Below are 20,664 nucleotides of genomic sequence, written 5' to 3'. Positions count from 1 at the left end.
TTTTTTTTTTTTTTTTTTTTTTTTTTTTTTAATTTGAGAGAGAGCAGGGGAGAGCGGCAGAGGGAGAGAGAAAATCTTAAGCATGGTCCACACTCAGCATGGAGCTGAACATGGGGCTCAATCCCAGACCCTGGGATCATGACCTGAGACAAAATCAAGAGACAGACATTAAACTGAGTGAGTCACCTAGGCACCCTGATGACCCCATTTTTGTAAGAAAAAAAAATAGATGTTTTTGTGTATATGCATAAGAATGGAGGAAAAAATAAAACATGTTGAAATAGCATGTTGGCTGATGGGATTTCAGGTGATCTTTGTTTCCTCCTTCATTAGAGCAAGATGTGATTTTGAATTTTTCTACAGTCAGCATTTATATTTTATAGGACTACTGCTAGCCCATATGACACCTTTGTGCATATTACGAAAAGATGTCTCTTCTTCCTGTGGGTGCGGCACCGCACCAGGATGCACTACCTGGGTGTACAGTAAAATCTTGGATTATGAGCAACTTGTTCTGCAAGTGTTCTACAAGACAAGAAACATTTCTAATAAATTTTAACTTGATAAAATGAGTCACGTCTTGCAATATAAGTAGTATGGGATGCCAAATGTCACATGATCACACCTGAGCCAATGTTTTTTCTCTCTCTGTCTCTCTGTCTCTCTCAGCAATTGTGAGTGATCATCTCCAGTGCTCAGATGTGTGGTATCAGCCCATGGTTTTGACAGAAATCAGTGATGTTTTCAGAATGTTGGAAGGTGCCCATAACTGTCACTAATGGTTTTTTTTTTTTTTTTTTTTTTTGGTCACTTCAAAGCACTAATGGACAGTCCCTTGCATTTCTATACAAGAGTAAGCTAAGGAAGGCTTTGCTTCATTCTAGGTCAGGCTGCCTGCAGATAGAGAGACCCTTTCCTCTGCTGCCTTATTGCCAGTTGCATTAAATACAGTGTATGACAAGACTTTATTAATACTGTACTGTAGTCAACATCCATGCCAGGGTGTAAATGGACTCCATGCAGAAAAAGATTCCATTGAGCCAACAGATAGTAATGATTCCATTAGTGATAGTGAAAGTCATTCTACACAATAGCCCTCCTCTCTCTTGTCTCCTTCACTTCAGCCACGAAGGTTTTCAAACATAAGTGCAGGTTTATTTGTTTATTTTTCTTTATATTTTGTATCTTCTTTATTATATCATATTACAGTATTATAATCATTTTTATATAAATATTTTTGGGCTGTGGAACAACTCATCTGAATCTCCATTATTTCTTATGGGGGAATTTACTTTGATATACAAGTGCTTTGGATTACAAGCATGTTTTTGGGACAAATTATGCCCACAAACCAAGGTTTTACTATATATAGCTTTTATCTGCCACTGTCTTTTCTTTCCCTTTTTTCCTCTGTCATGAACAACATGCACAATTGTACATGATGGCTCTGAAAACTCACAAAATAACAATTATTTAAAACAAAAGACTGTAAGTAATATTTTTTATGCACCTATTCTGGGCAGGCAGCTCTCCTTACTTGACCTCTACCAGGTTATGTGGGGCCTTTGAGCTCACTCTCCCTGCCTCTTCTTTTCTCCTTACTCAGTCTGCTCGAATGCAGTCAGTCCTTCAGGATCCAGCCAAAATTATGCACCTTTTGAAATATTTCCCAACCACTGTAACACATACGGCAGTTTCTCCTTTTTCTGAACTTCTCTTGGGCTAGGTCGAGAACATGCATTGAAGGGGGTAGTGGTGAATGGGTTGCATCTCACCTGCTATCTTAAGACAAATGGCAGCGACTCCTTAGAGCACCATCTTAAGAAAGATTCTTGAGCTACAGCTGGTCTCAGTGAGAAAGAGGATTGTCACTGATTATGAATGTTAATCCTGCATTTGAGAAGTAGCAGAAAGGTAGCATGTTTCACATGCATTTTCCCTGCCGGGTGTGGACATTAACTATTTCATGTAACAGTCTTGGTTTGAGAAAACAGTTTTAAATATCTGAGGCATTAAATTATCTTAATACTTGTACTTTTGTTGTTGATAACGTTTGGTTATGTTATTGTTACTTTATATCCACTCAGAATTTTACATGGAGATAGGGATAAGGGTGCTCAGTAAATACACTTCTTTTGTTCATTCTTGCTGTTCCAAGTCTCTTTCTAGTATAATTTCTCTTGTATCTGAAGCATTCCTTTAGCAGTTCTTTAGATCAGATATATTGATGATGAATTCTCTTAGTTTCCCTTCCTCAGAAACTGTTATCTAGAACACAACTGCAAAAATATTGAAATTTCTTTTCTTTCCTTTGTATACTATTTCTGTGAACTGTAGAACCTGTTTACCTGAATGACTAAGTGGCTTAGTTGATATATACCAGCTTAAGCGTTCCCATTACAGTAAGCTCAGTGTGTATCTTAAGTCCTCGGCTGTTTAATATGTTTAATGGATACTCACTTAGACTTGTAAAACCATCTAAAGTGTCTTAAAAAAAAAGAATAGTACATTTAAAGTTTAGTAACCATGCTACAGTTGTTTGTGCAAATGATTTGTAACTTCTAGAGCATAATTTATTGCAAATAGTAGATAAAAACTTGTAAAAAATACAGAATTGCAGTAACATAAGAATACACATTTTGAGCTAGTGATATGTAAGTTATTCTCTAATCAGGAGGAAAATGCTGAGAATTCTAACCAAACTGGTAAGTTGAAATTGAGAATTCTGGAAAGATATTTTTGGAACTTAGATCTGACATTCTGTATGTTTCTTATTGGGAATAAAGTGTAACAAGCATCACGTAATTGAGAAATTGTTTTTGCTTACTTTTACAACACACTTTATAATTTTGCTCCTTTCAAAGAGATCAGGTTATTAGAATGTGCTTGTGTCAGGATATACATGGTATTTTTATTGTATGCTAGCCATTGGGCTAAGCTTTTTATATGTTTTTGTTATTTAAAAGTAGACTGACTTTCTTTTATAGGTTTTACCGTTAGAACAGATTTTAAGGTTACTTAAAAAGCTAACATCTGTAAGGGGCGTCTGGGTGGCTCAGTTAGTTGAGCGTCGGACTTTGGCTCAGGTCGTGATCTTGTGGTTAATGGGTTCAAGCCCCATATCAGAATCTGTGCAGACAGCTCAGAGCCTGGAGCCTGGTTGGGTTTCTGTCTCCCCCCTGCCCATCTCTTTGCCTCTCCCTCACTCATACTGTGTCTCTCTCAAAAACAAACAAACATTTAAAAAGTTTTTTTAAAAGCTAACATCCAGAAAGATGTTTAATGGGGCACCTGGGTGGCTCAGTTGGTTAAGTTTCTGACTTCGGCTCAGGTCATGATCTCACGGTTCGTGGGTTCGAGCCCCGCATCGGGCTCTGTGCTGACAGCTAGCTCAGAGTCTGGAGTCTGTTTCAGATTCTGTATCTCCCTCTCTCTCTGACCCTCCCCTGCTCACACCGTCTCTGTCTCTTCCTCTCAAAAGTAAATAAAACATTAAAAAAAAAAAATGTTTCTTGATTTTGAAAGTGGAATGAGTCATTGGTTCATTATAAGTCTGTCATATTGAACCAGTCTTTACTGAGTAACTTCTAAATATGTTCTTATTCTTTTTTAATCCTTTATTTGAATTTAAGAATGAATTAGAGAAGATTCATAACTTAACAAAGTTATTTAGTAGTAGAGTTGGAATTTGAACCCATGTTTTTCTTAGATTTATATATTACTAAATTTTTTGTTAATAACATTTGGTACATGACATACACATGTAAAAAATTATTAGTGATTATTTGAGATGGGAGATGTTGATTTTTTTTTTATTTGTAACTCAGGATTTTAAAAACCTTGTCTACCATTACGTAAAAAATAACAACAACAACATCTTTGGATGTCCTTTATTTAGTTTTTAAACTGTTACTTTTATAAATAAATCTAAGATCTCAGATGTAATAAAGAATGATGAGAAAAATCATTTACTTTTACTGGGAGAAGCAAGTAATTTTTCAAAATTTAAACCTATATTTTGCAAATATACATGCAAAATATTGAGAATAAAGAATGCCTTCATCAGAAGGAATAGAGTTTTAAAAAAAATACTATTGTTAATCATGACACTTTGACCTGATTCCCTTAGACCATTATAAAACCTGAATTACCACTTTGGTGTAATATTGTTCACATATTAAAAAGAAAAAAAAAGGATCTCTTCTAGTAAGACTAGTTCTAAAAAAATCTTTTTTTTGTTTAGAAATTTCCTGAGAGGCTATAAGCTTTATCATAGCAACAGTTTCTAGATTTAGAACATGCATGCTTTGGCAAAATAATGAAATGTGTGACACAAAGTTAAATTAGTATCCTTCTTTTTAAAATTTTCCTTGCCTGCCATGTTATGATTGATGCATGGCATCTTTATGCTCGAAAGAGACCTAACATTGGAGCTGACAGGTGCCACAAGGTTTATTTAGGACAACCTCAGCCTCATCCCAGTTAGTTTCAAAATGTCTGCCTCATACATGTGAGCCACTGCATTTCCTGCTTTAGAGCCTCATGTAATGCCAACATTACTATCTGTGCTGCCTCAACTACAAATTGGATGAACAGCCCGTGACACTTTTTCAATATTATTACATTAAACCAAGTGGATTTTGATTGATAACCTAATATTCAACTAATGCAAAACATCAATCATGGCAAGTATATTAATTATTTAATATTGCAGTCTAATTCAGAAATCGATGTGCTGCATGAGGGGAAGGGAAACTCATGGTTCCCAGAAGATTTAAGACAGGGAATGATTAAAAAAAGACCTGCTGTACTCCTGTGTGTTAGTTCGATACAAATCTTTATTCATTTGCCAATAATTTCTTCCCATTTTCCACTTCAAGACCATTTTATCAGTTTTGAGACCTATAATTGAATTAAGTCTGCTTTCAGCACAGGGCAAAAGGAGTTGCACAAATATTGATGAAGTCATGACAGGGACAACCCAAGAGACAGACCACTAAAGAGGACAGGCTTTATACCATTTGTTGCAAGATCCTTCTGTCAATGTCTTGGTTCTTGCCTCCCCATTTAAAAAAATTCATTAAGGCTTTTGGAGCCACTTTAAGACTTTTGTATTTAAATATCTATTATAAAAACAGATTTGTATAGCACATTGCAATTTATGGTTTTCCTTCATATACATTATCTTGCTTCTTTTTTCACAGCCCCCTTAGGCATTAGCAAGGCAAGTGTTAACAGAGTCTTCGTATCATTGGTGGACAGTCTTAGCTCAAAGAAGTTGGATTGTTACCAAGCTCATGCAACTATTTTGTAATACAGCTTAAATTTGAGTTTGGGTGTTCTGCTTCTGAAGCCAGGGTTATATATCGTGCTGCCTTGTGTAGTGTTTATGAACTCATGATGTTTTATTTGTGTTGTTTTGAGGTGGCCACTTTTCCTTGTCTTTCTGCCCAAAGTAAAACTAAAGAAAACAGATTTTCTTAGAAAACTTGCTAAAATTTTAGTGTCTCAATCTATGATACATATTAAATTTTAGAAATATGTAAACCTTCTGAACATAAGTAAAATTTTCTTAATGTATTATGTCTTTTACTAGACTAGAATGTCCTTTTTCATATGTATCTCTCTCAAAAAATATATAGGTATGTTCTTTACAGGGGAGGGGGTGGCTTAAATATATTTTGTTGTTAAACTTACTACCCCAGTTTTCTTTTGGTTCAAATTTGCCTGGTCATATCTTTTACTATTCCTTTTTTGGAAACTTTTCTGAATCCTTTTTTGGAAACTTTTATGAATCATTTTATGTATCTCTTGTAAATGACACATTGTTGGAATTGGTTTCTTACCCAACCTGAGAATCTTCTCTGGCATTTTGATGCCACCTCATTTGAATGAACTTTTTAAAATTTTCTTTTTAGTCACAATTGCTTAGAATACAATAAGCCAAACTTTACTTGCTTTTTCTGGTTGCATCATCCTGAGTTTACTTCTGTTCTTACTGTACTACATTCCTCAGAACTTCTTTCAAATAATGTCTTTGTGTAGTGAATTTCCTGGAATCTTCTATGCTGAGAATTTATTTTTTATTCAATTTAAATAATAATTTATTAGCAGTATATAAATTATAGGTTCTCAGCCCTTTTCCTTTAACACTTTACATTGGAAGTTCATACTCCATAGTTTATACTTCAGCATTAGTATTGAGAAATTTGATGTTGATGTTATTCTTCCTGTATGGAAGGGTACTTTTTTTTGTTTCTGGAAGCTTTTAGCCTTTGTTTTTGATCTGTAACAGTATTAATTATCCTTATATTATGCTTTGCTGTGGATTTTCTCTTAACTATCCTGTACACTGAACTATGTACCCTTTCAGTGTAAGATTTGAATAATTCTGTATTAGGTAATTTTTTGTCATTATTTCTTCAAATATTTTGTCTCTCCTATTTTGTCTTTGCTTTCATTCTAGGGCTTCTATTATAAAGATGTTAATACTTCTGTTCCTAATCTTATCTCTTATTTGTTCTGTCTTTTCATCCTTTCCTGTGCCTTCTGGGAGGGTTCCACCCAGTGTGTGCTCATCAGTTTATTCTGTCTGTAGCTATTGTGCTTTCAACTCATCCTCAAAGTTCTTTATTTCAAATGACTGTATTTTAAAAAATATATTTTTTAATATTTAATTTATTTTTGAAAGAGAGCATGAGCAGGGGATGGGCAGAGAGAGAGGGAGACCAAGGATCCGAAGTGGGCTCCATGCTAACAGCAGAGAGCTTGACCTCGGGTTTGAACTCATGAACTGCGAGATTATGACCTGAGCATAAGTAGGAGGCTTAACCAACTGAGCCACCCAGGTGCCCCTAAAACTCCTGTATTTTTAATACTTGCTGTTTCTTATTGATTCTTCTTCATAACTGTTTTTTTTTGGGGGGGGTATTCAATTTCTAAGAATCTTTTGTCTTTAAAGATGTTAGTATGCCTACAGTATTCTTGCTCAGTTTGTTCTTTTTTCTCTGGATGAGATTGCTCATTTGTTGTTTTTTATTCCTGCGCTGTTTCACCTCAGAGGTCATACAGTTTTGCTGCGTGGATCTCTCTTATTCTTTGCAACAGTCAGCTCCCTTGGCTAGTAACTTTAAAGAAAGAGGTAAAATCTCAGATCTGGCTTGTGCTTCTCTGGGATAATTTAAAAACTAGAGTGCAAAGCCTCTAGTGTTGTACTCTGGCCTCTGTCAGTTACAGTTTCCACTGTGTCCTCAAACTCCTTCAAAAACAAAATAAAACAAAGCAAAACAAAACAACCACACACCACACACATACACACAACTCTTAACCCTACTTTCCCAAACAACCACTTGCTGTTGCAGTTGGCCTTGCTCTCTTGGGTAGAGTGGAGGCAAAGTAGGGCTGGGTAGGACCACTCAGGGACCTGAACTGGTTTCTACTGCTTCTCCATTCAACCTTGTCTTCATGTTTAGATGTCAGACCCTTACTAGTTGAATACATACTCTGATGCAGGCACTGTATTGGGTGCTGGGATATAAAATTTTTAAAGATACAACCATGTTCTCAAGGAGTTTTCCTTTTAGTGGTGTCAGTGGGAAGGTAAACAGGTATTCATAATAAAGTAAGGTAAATTATGTGGTGAGAACACATGAAACAGTTGATTAGTTCATTTGTGAGGAACGGAAAAGGTTTCCTTCCCAGTATGGATTGAGCCCTTAGGGATGTTTTGTTGTTGCTGTTGTTCTGTTTTGTTTCTGTTTTTAAGCTAGGTGAGGAAAGACTAGAGGAAGAGTATTTTGGGTAGAGGGAGAAAGTGGTTTAGTGGTAAGGGAAGCCAGGTTAATAATTTCTTAGGGCTATTGCTGTCATCGTCTGTGATGTACCTCTGGCAAGATAACAGAGGGAATTAGTGAACTAGAGTGGAGTAGGATATTGTAGAGTTTAAAAAGGGAATGATATGATCAAGCTTACATTTTAGGAAGATCTTGCTGTATTATGGAGAATGAATTGACACGGGGCAAGGCAGGAGCCATTGGGACTCATCAAGAGGCTTTTGCAGTAGCTGGGAGAGAAAAGATGATGGCCTAAAATAAAGTAGAGACTGTGAGGATAGGAACAAGTAGCTAAATTGAAATGATAATTAAGGATGTTAGATGGTCAAGACTCTGTGGTTGATTATATTTGCTTACATTTGGTAGTGGAGGAAAGGGCATGTGTCAAGGATGATCCCTAGTTTTCATTCAGGTTTACTATTCAAAATATTNAATTTTTTTTTTTTTTTTTTTTTTTTTTTTTTGGAGAGAGTGAGAGAACAAACAGAGGAAGGGCAGAGAGAGGAGGAAAGAGAAAATCCCAAGCAGGCTCTGCAATGTCAGCATGGAGCTCAACATGGGGCTCGATCCCACGAATGCTGAGATCATGACCTGAGCCAAAATTAAGAGCTGGATGCATAACCAATTGAGCCACCCAGGTGCCCCAAGAATAGTTTCTTGTCCTTGATCCCAAAATGCAAATAGCTCAAAATACTGGGAGATTTTCCTGAATTTGTGGCAAACTCAATTGATAGCAAAACCAACCATGAAATGAAGTCATTCGTAGTCTTTGTTTATCCCATTTTGTGTGGACATTTGTGATTCTTTCATAATTATTGATGTGTACAATAATGAAGTACTGCTTCAAATCTTGCTGCGTTACATGACATACAGTAAACTTTATATCTGATTACCTTTCTAAAATCCAAAATATTCTAATGAGTCATGTCTGATTCCAGTGGTTTCAAATAGTCAATTATCGACTTGTACTTTGAATCTGAGCAGTTTTTGTCCTTTTTATATCAGTATTATTTTCTAATAAGAACCATTATGTGACAGTGTAGCCATGTGGACAAAATGATGTAGATGCATGTTATATAGTGCAAACTTTATGTTAGATTGCCAAGTGAGGGTACAAAACAGTGAGCCTAGAAGGCTTCTGTTTGGGTTAAAAAAATAACAACAGAGGAGGGGAAAGACACACACACACACACACACACAGACACACAGACACACACGCACACACACCTATAGACTATCATTAGAAAGGCACACAAAGAGCTAATATCTGATTGAGAACTGGGAGTCATTGGTGGGAGGAAGACTTAATTGTATTGCGGTGCATTCACACACGTATTGCACTGTCAGATGTTTCACTATATGCATTATTTTTTGTTAAAATTTTAAATTACAGTGACTGTATGAAAATATTCTTGTGAAAACTTAAATATTTACTTGGCCTCTAGCTCCAGTAAATGCATTAAATTTATAAAAATAAAGTTAAAAATAATTATTTATGTACCTATACAATTATATATCTATACAGTTTATTCTTGTCATTTGTCATTAGGACTGCATCCAAAGAATGAGTTTCAGAAATCCTTAAATTTTTTTTTAAATATTTTTATTTATTTCTAGGAGAGGGAGAGAGACAGCGTGAGCAGGGGAGGGTCAGAGAGAGAGGGAGATACAGACTCTGAAATAGGCTCCAGGCTCTGAGCTGGCAGTCAGCACAGAGCCCGATGTCGGGCTCGAACCCACGAACCGCGAGATCATGACCTAAGCGAAAGTCGGATGCTTAACCGACTAAGCCACCCAGGCGCCCCTGGAAATCCTTAAATTTTTAAGTGCTGAATATATAATATTGCTAAGATTGCCAGAAGCAGAAAGTAGAGAAGAGAATGGCTAAGGATGAGTCCTTATCAATAGATGTTGTAATTTATTCCCAGTATGCCAGACTGAGCAGTGAGAGCAAAAGTTGGAAGCCCTAAGAATAGTTTTCAGGCAGCAGATCTGAAGGGGTAAACGATAGGGAAATTTGGAAAGATTGTATAGCAAGACAAAAATAACTATATTTTTGGCAGAGAAAATTGGAGAGAGAAGTAAGGAGAAGAAAAGTAAAGTTGGGGCCCCTTTAGAGAAAGAAAGAGGTGTGAGGGAAAGATAAACATCATGAATGCAATACTGTTGTTGGGTGTTTCATAATTATTCTCTGCAATGTGGTAGAAGTATACTTTTGTATAGAAAATACAAGACTTGGTATTTTTGATAGAATTAAAATACTACTTGGTTTGAGTGAGGAAATTCTAAGTCCATTTGTCACTAATAAACTAGTATAAACCAGAATCAAGGAAAAAATCCAATTATTAGCCACACTTTGCCAAATATATATTTAAATTATCTTTGTTACTTAGTTCCATCAGCAGTCTTTTATAGTGAAAAGAAGAAGTTAAATATTTAAAAAATATCATGATATTTGATGTTTGTGGCTTATTTAAAGAGATTTTGTTTTTTAGTATTACTACAGGTACTGATTTGTAGTGTGCACTAAGTTAATAAAATCAGTGTCAGGGAAAAACTTAAGAAGTAGTTACTTAGCTATAGAGTCACAAACATATACTTTATGTGTATCTTTTTAATATAAAAATGTAGCCGTTGTTGGATGGATATTTGATAAACCAAAAAAAGTAACATGTCATTTGTAGAATCTAGGTGGTAGATAGGATCTGTATGAATGCTATGTCATAAATGTTGAAGAAAACAAATTCTAATGAAAGAGCTAATGTGAAATAAATAGATGTTTTGTGAATAGTAAAATAATAGTATACTTGAGAGTTCGTTTTGTTCTCTGCTGACTGAATAATCTGAAACATTCTGTTAGTGGAATACCAGTTTTAGTGGTAATATTATTAGATGTAAATTATCTGTTTCCTTTTGATGGAAATTGTTTTGTTTTTCAAACCAGTGTTATTGTGAACATTAATGAAGATATATGAAAAAATCATAAGGATTTATAAAACATATTTGAGGTAAATGTAAATTATAGCAGACAAGTGTTTAGCAACTATTTAGAACTTTTATTCTTCTATTTTAGGGAATCTGGAAACATCAAAGCTGGATTAGAACATCTGGTAAGTTCTAATTTTCTCTTGAACATTTGCATCATCTTTGATATCTGCATTCTAAATGAACACTTTTGAATGAGCTTTGAATACCTTGTATTGAGAAAGTCAACCATTTCCCAAAGGGTCAGCTTACTGTTATTATGTGAAGGCACTTACATTTTCATTTATCTTATCATTTCAAGGGAATTTAAAATTTTTTTAAATTACTTTTTTTTTGATGTAGAGATGAAATAAAATGGATGACAATCCTTGGATTGATGATTGCTTTAATTATAAACAAAAATGTTTGGTGTCGAATTTTTGGCATATCTTGATCTGACAAAAACAAGCTTGTGTTTTAAGAAAAACACAATCAAGTATTGCATGCATAAATATGGTATGTTTTAGCAATTTAACGGCTTTGAAAGAAGGGCACAGCTTTGTTTTTCCTGATGTCTTTGCTTTATGAATAATGCATCAGTTTAAACTACATTCCGTTTTAGAATATAAAATAATTGAGATGCAACATTTTTTGTTTAAGTAAACATTTTTAAAGTACAAATGAAATTCAGACTGACTTAACATTAGTATCTGTCCATTGATCAAAAAATTAGAGAAACTGTCGTGTTATACCAGGTCCAAAATTCATTTAGCTCACTGCATTGAGTGTTCATTACAACATTAAGTAGTTCATTTAAACAGAGCATTATAAAGTCATGCTCTGGTTTCTGGTCAAATCCAAATGTTGAATAATTAATGATAGAGATTCTTTTGTAAATACAATCTAAGTACTTTTTTAATGCAAGACTTCATTCGTATATAATATTGTAGCTTTGTTAACTATTAATGTGCTTTTGTTTGCTCCCATGAAAGCAAACAGTTAGCAGGAGCCTGCTTCATTTTGACTTATAGTAGTTTTAGAATTAGAAAGGGTTTTTGGTTTTCCTTTCAAAAGCTAAAGGAAACTGAGGAAAGCAAGGCTTTTTAAAAATGATCTTAAAAAAAATGATCTTAAAAAGTATAGGTTAATTATTAGAAGGCAATATATAACAACCTAGTTTAGAATATTTGAACTATATACTTGTCCAGATTAGAAGTAAATAAATAAAATTGTTATTCTCATTATTAGTAATTATTTCCTGAATCCCAGTTTGTCACTTCATAGTGGCATATATATTTAGGACATATGGACATTAGAATAAAAATGTTAATCTAAAACATCAAATTCCAGTATCAGTTGGGGGCTTACAACAAGGAAGAACAGCTACCATTATGCCAAAATGAGCTGTCTTTTATACTCATAAATTATTATTTATTGAAAAGACTTCATATTTCTTGTTTCATATGCCTTAGTAAATAATAATTAATTTTTTAGTTTACATTTTATATTTACTAGTATGAACTAATCCTCAGTGATTATTTCATGCATTTATACTTTACTTACAATCTTATTCAGCACTGGTTTTCTAACAGCCTTGGGGTGCCAGGCAACCTCCCCAAAGCAGGTGGCAATCCAGACTGCCGCTGCCCACTTTAATCAAAGTGGTTCCACTTTTAGCTATTTTGTAAATTTAAAACATTTTAAAATAAGATTTTATTTGAAGAAAGAGTTTTCCAACTAAAAACATTTAAAACCTTTGATCAAACATAGCTACTTCTTAAAGTCAGGAGTAATTATTAATTATTCTTGACCCTAAATTATATTTCATTTTCATCTGGGTCATACATATCAAATATATTTCAAAGATAATGCATTTTAGGATGAGGGAGGCAGGATTAGTACAACAGGTGGTGGGAAGTAGATGATTTTAATGCATTTTATTTAGGTTGTTAAAAAGACTCTGCAGCTTGACATTGCAACCTACTGCCTGCAAACTATTAACAATAATATGAATATGTTAATATGTAACATAATATCCTATATACACACACCTAATACATATCATACTGCCTTGTGCACTACTGTCCAGTAAAGTTAGTGATCTTCTTCACAACTGCCTAGAAGGGAAATGAACTCAAGAATTATTATTTGAGGGGTGCCTGGGTGGCTCAGTCGGTTAAGTGTCTGACTTGGGCTCAGGTCATGATCTCATGGTTCGTGAGTTCGAGCCCCGTATTGGGCTCTGTGCTGACAACTTGGTGCCTAGAGCCTGCTTCGGATTCTGTGTCTCCCTCACTCTCTGCCCATCCCCCACTCATGCTCTGTCTCTCTTAAAAATAGATAACGTTAAAAAATTAATAAAAAGAATTTATTATTGAGAGTTAATGAAACCTGTCTGTGTAGCAGCTGTGGGTTCTGTAGGTTTGTGTCTCTTCAGTTTCCAGCTGAACAGATACTTACAGCCCTTGCCTTCTAGCACATGTAACCCTTTGAATTGGCTGTGTAGCTAAATACAATTAGAAGTATAGCTTCTAGTAGATTATGATCCTCAAAAATATATGGTATAAAATTAAGAACATCCCACATATATGGAATTAATTTCTTCTTTATATAGCCTTCATTCTTTGTTTTTTAAAATATATTTGGATTATCATAGAGAATTCAAATGGTTCTAAGAAAGGATAGAAGCAAGTATAAATTTAAGTAAGCTAAAAAAGGGCTCCTGGCTGGCTCAATCAGTGGAGAATGCAACTCTTGATCTTGGGGTTGTACATTTGAGCCCCACTTTGGGTGTAGAGATGACATAAAAATAAGATCTTTTAAAAATAAAAAAATAAAAATACAAAAATGATGCATGTTATACTTGCCATAAGGGCACATACACAGTTGTAGTATCATTGTATTCTATGCTTATGAGCTCTTCTTGTAACCCTAGAAAGGAAAAGGCAGGAGTGGGGAGATAAGGGCATGAGATAGGTGGACTGTGTTCCCCTGGAACCTCTTTAAGGGTTGATCTCATTGATTTGTCACAATCTCTCAATTCAACCTTTGTTCTGTCATTTCTTTTTTTCTGTGTTGCTACCTTTTCCTGGGAACTGTCCAGCATGCCATTCTTAGCTTAAATATTTTACTATATTGCCCAGTACTATTTTATTTTTCTTTTTCACAAACTTGTCTACTACTCATAAAGCCTGTGTGTGTTGAAAGTTCTAGACAGGGTCTCTGAAGGTCAGTGCCTCATCCAATGGTGATTGTTGCCTGATGATTGTAAAAGGGAGATTTTCCAACTCTACCACTACCTCCCATTTTTAGCAGACAGCATTCAACTTTAAGGAAGAACCCATCTTTATTTCTTGTTTTAGCTACTTATTTTGAACAAGGACTCATGGATTTTTATTTTATTAAATAGGTTATTATCCAGTGTTTTTTAAATTTATTTTGATGTTCATTGTCCCAGATTAGTCCAGGGAGTATCTTTTCAAGATGGCTTTTGGATCATTTCTACATACCCCACCTTTTTTTAAAAAAAACGCTTCCTTATTTTCTGGCACAAGATGTTCCAGGCTCACTTGAAACCTTCCCTGTCCTCCCTAATTAAGGCATGTGTCATTATATTTACTATGTTTCTCACTTTGTGTCTTCTTTTTTAAGAGTATGAGATTTTAGTTTACTTGTATGCTTGCCACACTTTATTAGATGCTAGCAGAGAACATAAGATTTCTGGGTCAGAGACAAAGCTCTTGTATTACTAACAGCACCAAAGGTAGCACATACTACATGGTTATGTAGATTCCCATTGACATGCAAGTACCATGGGGTGATGGTGCATACCCAGTGGGTTTGTGTCACAGATGAGGGAATATTCTTTAAGGAGCTGACAGAATATAGGCCCAAACTTTGCCCAAGAGAAAAATATTACCTTTAGTATCCTAATTTGGTAGCAGAACTGCCTCCTGATCCAGGGAGATTCTGTATCTTCCAAGACTGTTTACTATACAAAACATCTTTGAAAAGATAATTCTGAAGAAAGGCTGTTGGCCAATATAAGATGTGCAGAATGTAAGGAGAATTATTTCTGAAGAGCTATTATTATTATTATTGTTATGAAGTTAAGAAGGTTTGTGGTCTTTTTCTAGGGGTTAGCTTTGTATTTATATCTTTTATATGCTTTTGCTATCCCTTATTTCTACTTAAACTTTTAAATGGCATCCCTTACTTCCCACCTCTTATCTTTTTTATAGCCAGTGCTCCTGTTGTACTTTGCTTTCTTCATTTTCCTCCCATTTCTTCTTGTATTCTTCCTACTCTGTTGGAATATATGATGTTTATACACTGTCTATTCATGCTGTCACCTTTTTTTTTTTTAGAATCATCTCTAAAATTAACTGCATTACATATTTACTGTTAGCTTATTTGCTGTTATTTCCCTCTTTGTCTCCTGTTTGTGTAAAACTCATCCAGTAGTATATTCCTCAGGACGGCCTCCTGAGTACAGCATTCCCTGAGATCTTGCACCTTCTAAGCTGTTTCTCTATGGTTTGCTACTTGAATGACAGTTTGATTGGACATAATATCCTTGGCTTACAGTTTTTTCCCTTGACTTCCTGGAAAATGTTATCCTGCTCTTGATTTTTGTGGCACTAGCCTTATTTTCTTACCCTTGTGTATAATTTTCTTTCTTTCTTTCTTTCTTTCTTTCTTTCTTTCTCTCTCTCTCTCTCTCCCTCCCTCTCCCTCCCTCCCTCCCTCTCTCTTTCTCTCTGTCTCTCTCTCTCTCACCATTTTTTTCATTGCCCTTGTTTTACTAGGATGATTCTCAAAGTTTATTATTTCTGGCTAATTTTGAAGTGGTTTTTTTTTCATATGTAAACTTAAGTTTTCTCATTAAGAAGAAATAATTTTCTTGGATTATAGTATTAAATATTAACTGTTACATTGTTTTGTTTTCTTCTTCAGGGATTCCAGTTTTGCATGTATTCTGTATATATAGAATCTTTCTTTGCTCATCTTCTATTTCAGTCTCTGTCTTTGACTCTCTGTACTACTTTAGTTTGTTTTCAAACAACTAAGAACTAGTTTGTCTGGTTTCATTTAGTATTTTTATCAGATTTTCATTCAAATTTATTCTTCCCTGCACACCTTATAATTTATTCTTCAACTCTGAAATAGTTTTTCTTCCATATCTTTTCTTGTTTTTTGAATATCTGAATATTCTTGGCTTTCTTATTGTTATTTGTCCAAATAAGACTTGTGCTTTGGGTTGGTTTTGTGTGAAGAATTTTCATCTGTTGAAATGTTTTGATTTGCATTTTCTGTTTACTGCTTCTTATACTAGCTTTATATAGGTTGATTTGAGTTCTTTCCCTCCTTTCCTTCCTTCCTTTCTTTTTAAAGTTCTAGACATTTTGTAGACAGAGTTCCTAGTTCTAGGGCACCTGCTTCTGCAGTAATGTACTTTCTTTAATGGCCAATGGTGAGGGTGTGGCAGGGATGAAGAGGTTGGCATGTTTTATTTCTGTTTAGCTGTTTGTTTCTTCTTACTTTCTTCTTTCTTGTCACTGTCATGTATTTATCTGATTTCCTCCCAGAAGCAATGCTTCCTGAGGCTACTACTTTGGTTCCACTCACTTTGAAGCCCCTACCCTCCAGCTGATGCTATGGTAACACCAAACCCTAGATCTGTGTTCACTATTTTGGCATTTTAGTGTTGTACTCTGTTTTACTAGGGATAATTTTTTGTTTGTGCTTCCAGTTATGTATTAAACTTACGATTACTATCAGGGATGGGGAGGGTTCTATGAACGTTTCCACCTCAAAGAGAAATTCATAATGGAAAATGTTGGAAATCAGTGTTAAGTAGACTTTGAATCCTGAGTAGTCCTCCTATGGGAATCCTGCAGGAATTGCCAGCAGAATTAAACACAAAACATCTCAAAGAGCTCAGTGATCATATCTATTTAAAGACTTAGAAATGAGTGAATACACCACTTATAATGGTATGGTTAGTTAGATTTCATAGTTAACTTAAAAAATACCTTTTATTTGATGAAGAATCCTATATGAATTAAAGACCTCTGGTTACAATCCCAGTATATGTCTGTTAACACAGAGGGGCTGGAGGAGTGAAGGTGGATGGTTATTAGGTGATACTGCTCCTGGCATTTTTTTTTATTATTAATGATGCTCTAACGGTGTCGAAAATTAACTCTAAGTTCTCCTCTGCTATATCAGAGAGACCTGACTCTATATTTTCCTACCATCTTATGTTTTAAAATTCTAAATAATGTAGCGAGTAGTTATTGAACTACTGAATGAGGACTAAAATATTTATTTTTTAGAGTGTTTTTAATGTAGTCAAGTGGAAATATTGTTTACACTCAGGTTCTGATTCTCTGGGTCTGGGGTAGGACTTGAGATTCTCCATTCAGCAAGCTCCCAAGAGAGGGAAAGCTGCTGGTCCAGGAAACACCAGGAAGAAAGGTACATTGAAAGGCGTTGACTTGAAAGACATGTGTCCATTGAACAAGGTCTTCTGCATGTATTGAAGAATCTAGATGCTTTCCCTATGTACCCATTGAGTATGATTCTGCAGCCTATAAATGATTGGTTGGGTGTTCATAAACCCAGACAGATGGACACTCTACAGGAGAGTAACAGAGGGACCATTTTTTTTCCCTCCTTTCTTTGATTCCAGGTGTTAAGCTCTATATTTCAGGGCTGAAGCTGGACACTAGGACAGCTAGACGCTGGGGCACTATCTTGCTCAGTGTTAGGTAGAAAATTAAATAAGTGATGATAAATCCTTTAGGAAAAAGGGTTACAGGTGTTTACAACTTTAAGTGGGATTTGCTTTCTATTAATAGTTGAATAGCAAAAGAACTCTGGAGCCATACCTGTGGGTTTTTTCTCCCCACAGAGGTCTCATTTATGTTTCTTATATTGTATAACATTTGAGAGTGATGACCTACTTGTCCTTGTGGTCAGGTAACACAGTTGGGCCATTTTAAGTGTTGAAAAGCAACTGTCATTAATAGCTTGTTTAGCCCATCAGTGGTTTGTAGAATACAGTTGCTGCTTGCCAGAAATGTAGGCAGGCCCATTGTTATTATACCTGCTCATCAATAATACCACTAGTTCTAATAAAAGCCCTTTCCTCTTTGTTTTAGGCTATTTTGCATAGAATTTGTAAATAAAACTGCTGTAGTTTAGTTCACAGACTAATAATTTTATCCAATACAAGGATAAACACAGTTAATGTAGTATTGTCATACTCTTGAGGATTTAGTTGACATACAACATGAACTAGAAAATGCAAACAGAAGGTATAAACACTATCTAAAGTCACTCCTTTTTCATCTGTTACATTTTAAAATATCTGCTTTATCTTAATATTTCCCCACTGTGTTCTGAAAAAATGTTTTTGACATTTGTCCAAATGAGTTTGAGAATATAGTTATCTCAAAATGCGCTGACATTACTCATATAGTCTATATATTTATTAAACACTGATGAAAAATATTTATTACCTCATATAAGGACTTCAACATAATAGATCCCTCTCCTCCCAGCATTTTAATTTATTTTTCTCACCTAAGCCAATATATATTTGAGGTTTAGGGTAAATGTGCACATTAAAACCGACACTTTCTTCAAACGGTGATCATGAAATAAAACAGCATGAAGTTTTTCTTTTTGGAAGATCAATTTCATAAATCTTTCTTTTCTTTTAACAAATAAGTGTGTCTTATGAATGTGTGTAAATTAAAATACCTTTAATGTGGATTAAATGTTAATGTCATATTACTGTCATGATTTCTTAGGCAGTTTACAGGTCTTAAATCTCAGGACTGGCTTACATGCTAGTCAGAAGCAGTGCCATTGTCACTGATATGTCTCTGACATTTTTTGATCAGTTACAGGTTTATTAAAAATTTCTCCTTCAGAGAGTGATTAGTAAATATTACCCATTTGTCCAAACAGCATGAACTTGGGCCCTTTTTCTACCCTCCCTCCATCCCCACTCTTCCAAAGATCTCTTGTTACATTTATACATAATGTACATAATGTTACATTTTTACCATGTTACATAATGGTCCTAGCAGTTAGCTTTAAAAAATTAATAAATAGATAACAAGATATCCTGTAATTTTCCTACTAATCCTACTAATAGTCTCATATATATGTTTAATCTAGATAAACTTCATTTTCTGAATTTTACATACCTGTGCTTATTAAAGCTTTATAGAGTAAAACTAAATATTCTAAGTGCATTAAATCACCCGCCTCCCATTCGCACCCCAACTTCTCATTACTGAAAGTCAGGCCCTCCCTCCTGAAGCCACCAGAGTAACTGAATATTGTATTATTATTATTATCATCATCATTATCATCATCATTTATTCTAGTTAGGACATTGTAGTTTCTGCTTCATTGCAGGTACACTGCAAGGTACCTGATAGTCATTTCATGACTTTCTCAGGATCTAAGATCTGTGACTTAAGGGAGAAAGCTAGCAGCAGAGGTAACGGGTTGTTGTTTTCTGTTTCTCCCATCAAAACATTATGAGTTAAGATGGAGGGTGTCTGCTACAGTGGTATCTTTGACCACACTCATTAGCATTTGCCACAGGATCATAGTATCTGTATTTATCTTCAACGTACACAGCCTGTTTATTTTAGGAATAGCACAGCACGAGGAGTCAGGAGAATGTGATTTTACTGTTTGACCTCTAGCAATGTACACAACCTCTCTGTTTTACTTCTTTCATTTCCTCCTCATTCATGGGATGTTAAAATGGTGTGTGAAAATTTATAGAAACAGACTTTCTGTAAGTATATCATAATTACTATAGAGAAAGAAAAAATCTTAACTTTTCCAGTTATGTAAGTAACAGATTGCTAAAAACAATGTCTCATTTCTAATATGTTCACAGTGAATTGTGAGAAAACGTACTTTACTCACATCCTTTCCCCTTTAAAAATTTTATTATATACTTAAAAAATTATAAAATAATACATGTTCATTGTAGTGGGTAAAAACTGATAAAAATTGAACGTATCTTCTCTTATTAAACTACTAATCCAGTGTTAATGATTTAGTACTCATCTTTCTATACTTTCTTCTCTTCCCAGATATATTTATACACATATTACTTAACTTTTTGTTTACTTATAAATAAAATTATGGTATTTTACAACTTGTACCTTTTGATTAGTGCTGAATACAATGTGCGTATATATGCAAACATGAATCTGGTTTTTGCTGGAAATCTGTCAAAATATTGGAAGTCACTACTATTCCCTTTTATTTCAAGCATTCATAGGGGAAGTTTGAGGACTACATAATTTGTATTTTAAGGAGTCAGTGCATATTTAATTTTATTACCACTATTTGTTACCTCTATTATAGGGAATGAAAGAACTAGCTTATGAAGAAATTTACAATGATCAATAGAGGAAGGAATGGGTTACTTTATTAAAGAAAATACTACTTGGTATTTGCAAAAAACAAGGAAAGATAATTAGATTAGAAAAGGAACAAATGACATCTTTAAATATTTTGCAGGTTTGTCAGAGGCTATTATTTTTAAATTTGAAATTTTGATGTAACTTAGTGATATATACTGCAGTATTCAGTCTTGGTATTTACTGTATCATATAGTATAACTTATTTCTTCGTTGACCCTACCTTTTGAATATTCAGCTTTGTATCCTCAGCAACTCCTCTTGCAAATATTAAGTATTTATTAAATTGTTTTCAAATCAAAAGACAAGAGAATTGATATATTATTTAGGAAAGTTATTACAATTTTTTTAAAAGGGGGGATGAATTAGTTTATTTTTTAAGCTTTTTGTAACTGGTGGAATGA

At 34.5% G+C, this 20,664-nt stretch overlaps 1 protein-coding gene across 1 annotated transcript in view; it reads left to right on the top strand.

Moving 5' to 3' along the window:
* Positions 1-20,664, top strand: part of RSRC1 (arginine and serine rich coiled-coil 1) — a 414,718-nt gene that overhangs the window by 185,469 nt on the left and 208,585 nt on the right. Inside the window, exon 5 of the mRNA XM_077779431.1 lies at positions 10,906-10,942. Within this exon, the coding sequence (XP_077635557.1) occupies positions 10,906-10,942 (37 nt within the window). The remainder of the gene's footprint in view (positions 1-10,905; positions 10,943-20,664) is intronic.

This window comes from Crocuta crocuta, unplaced genomic scaffold, assembly GCF_008692635.1.
Source record: "Crocuta crocuta isolate KB4526 unplaced genomic scaffold, BGI_CrCroc_1.0 scaffold426, whole genome shotgun sequence".
Lineage (NCBI taxonomy): Eukaryota > Metazoa > Chordata > Mammalia > Carnivora > Hyaenidae > Crocuta > Crocuta crocuta.
Note: the sequence above shows the minus strand (reverse complement) of the source record. Positions and strands in the feature narration are given on the sequence as shown.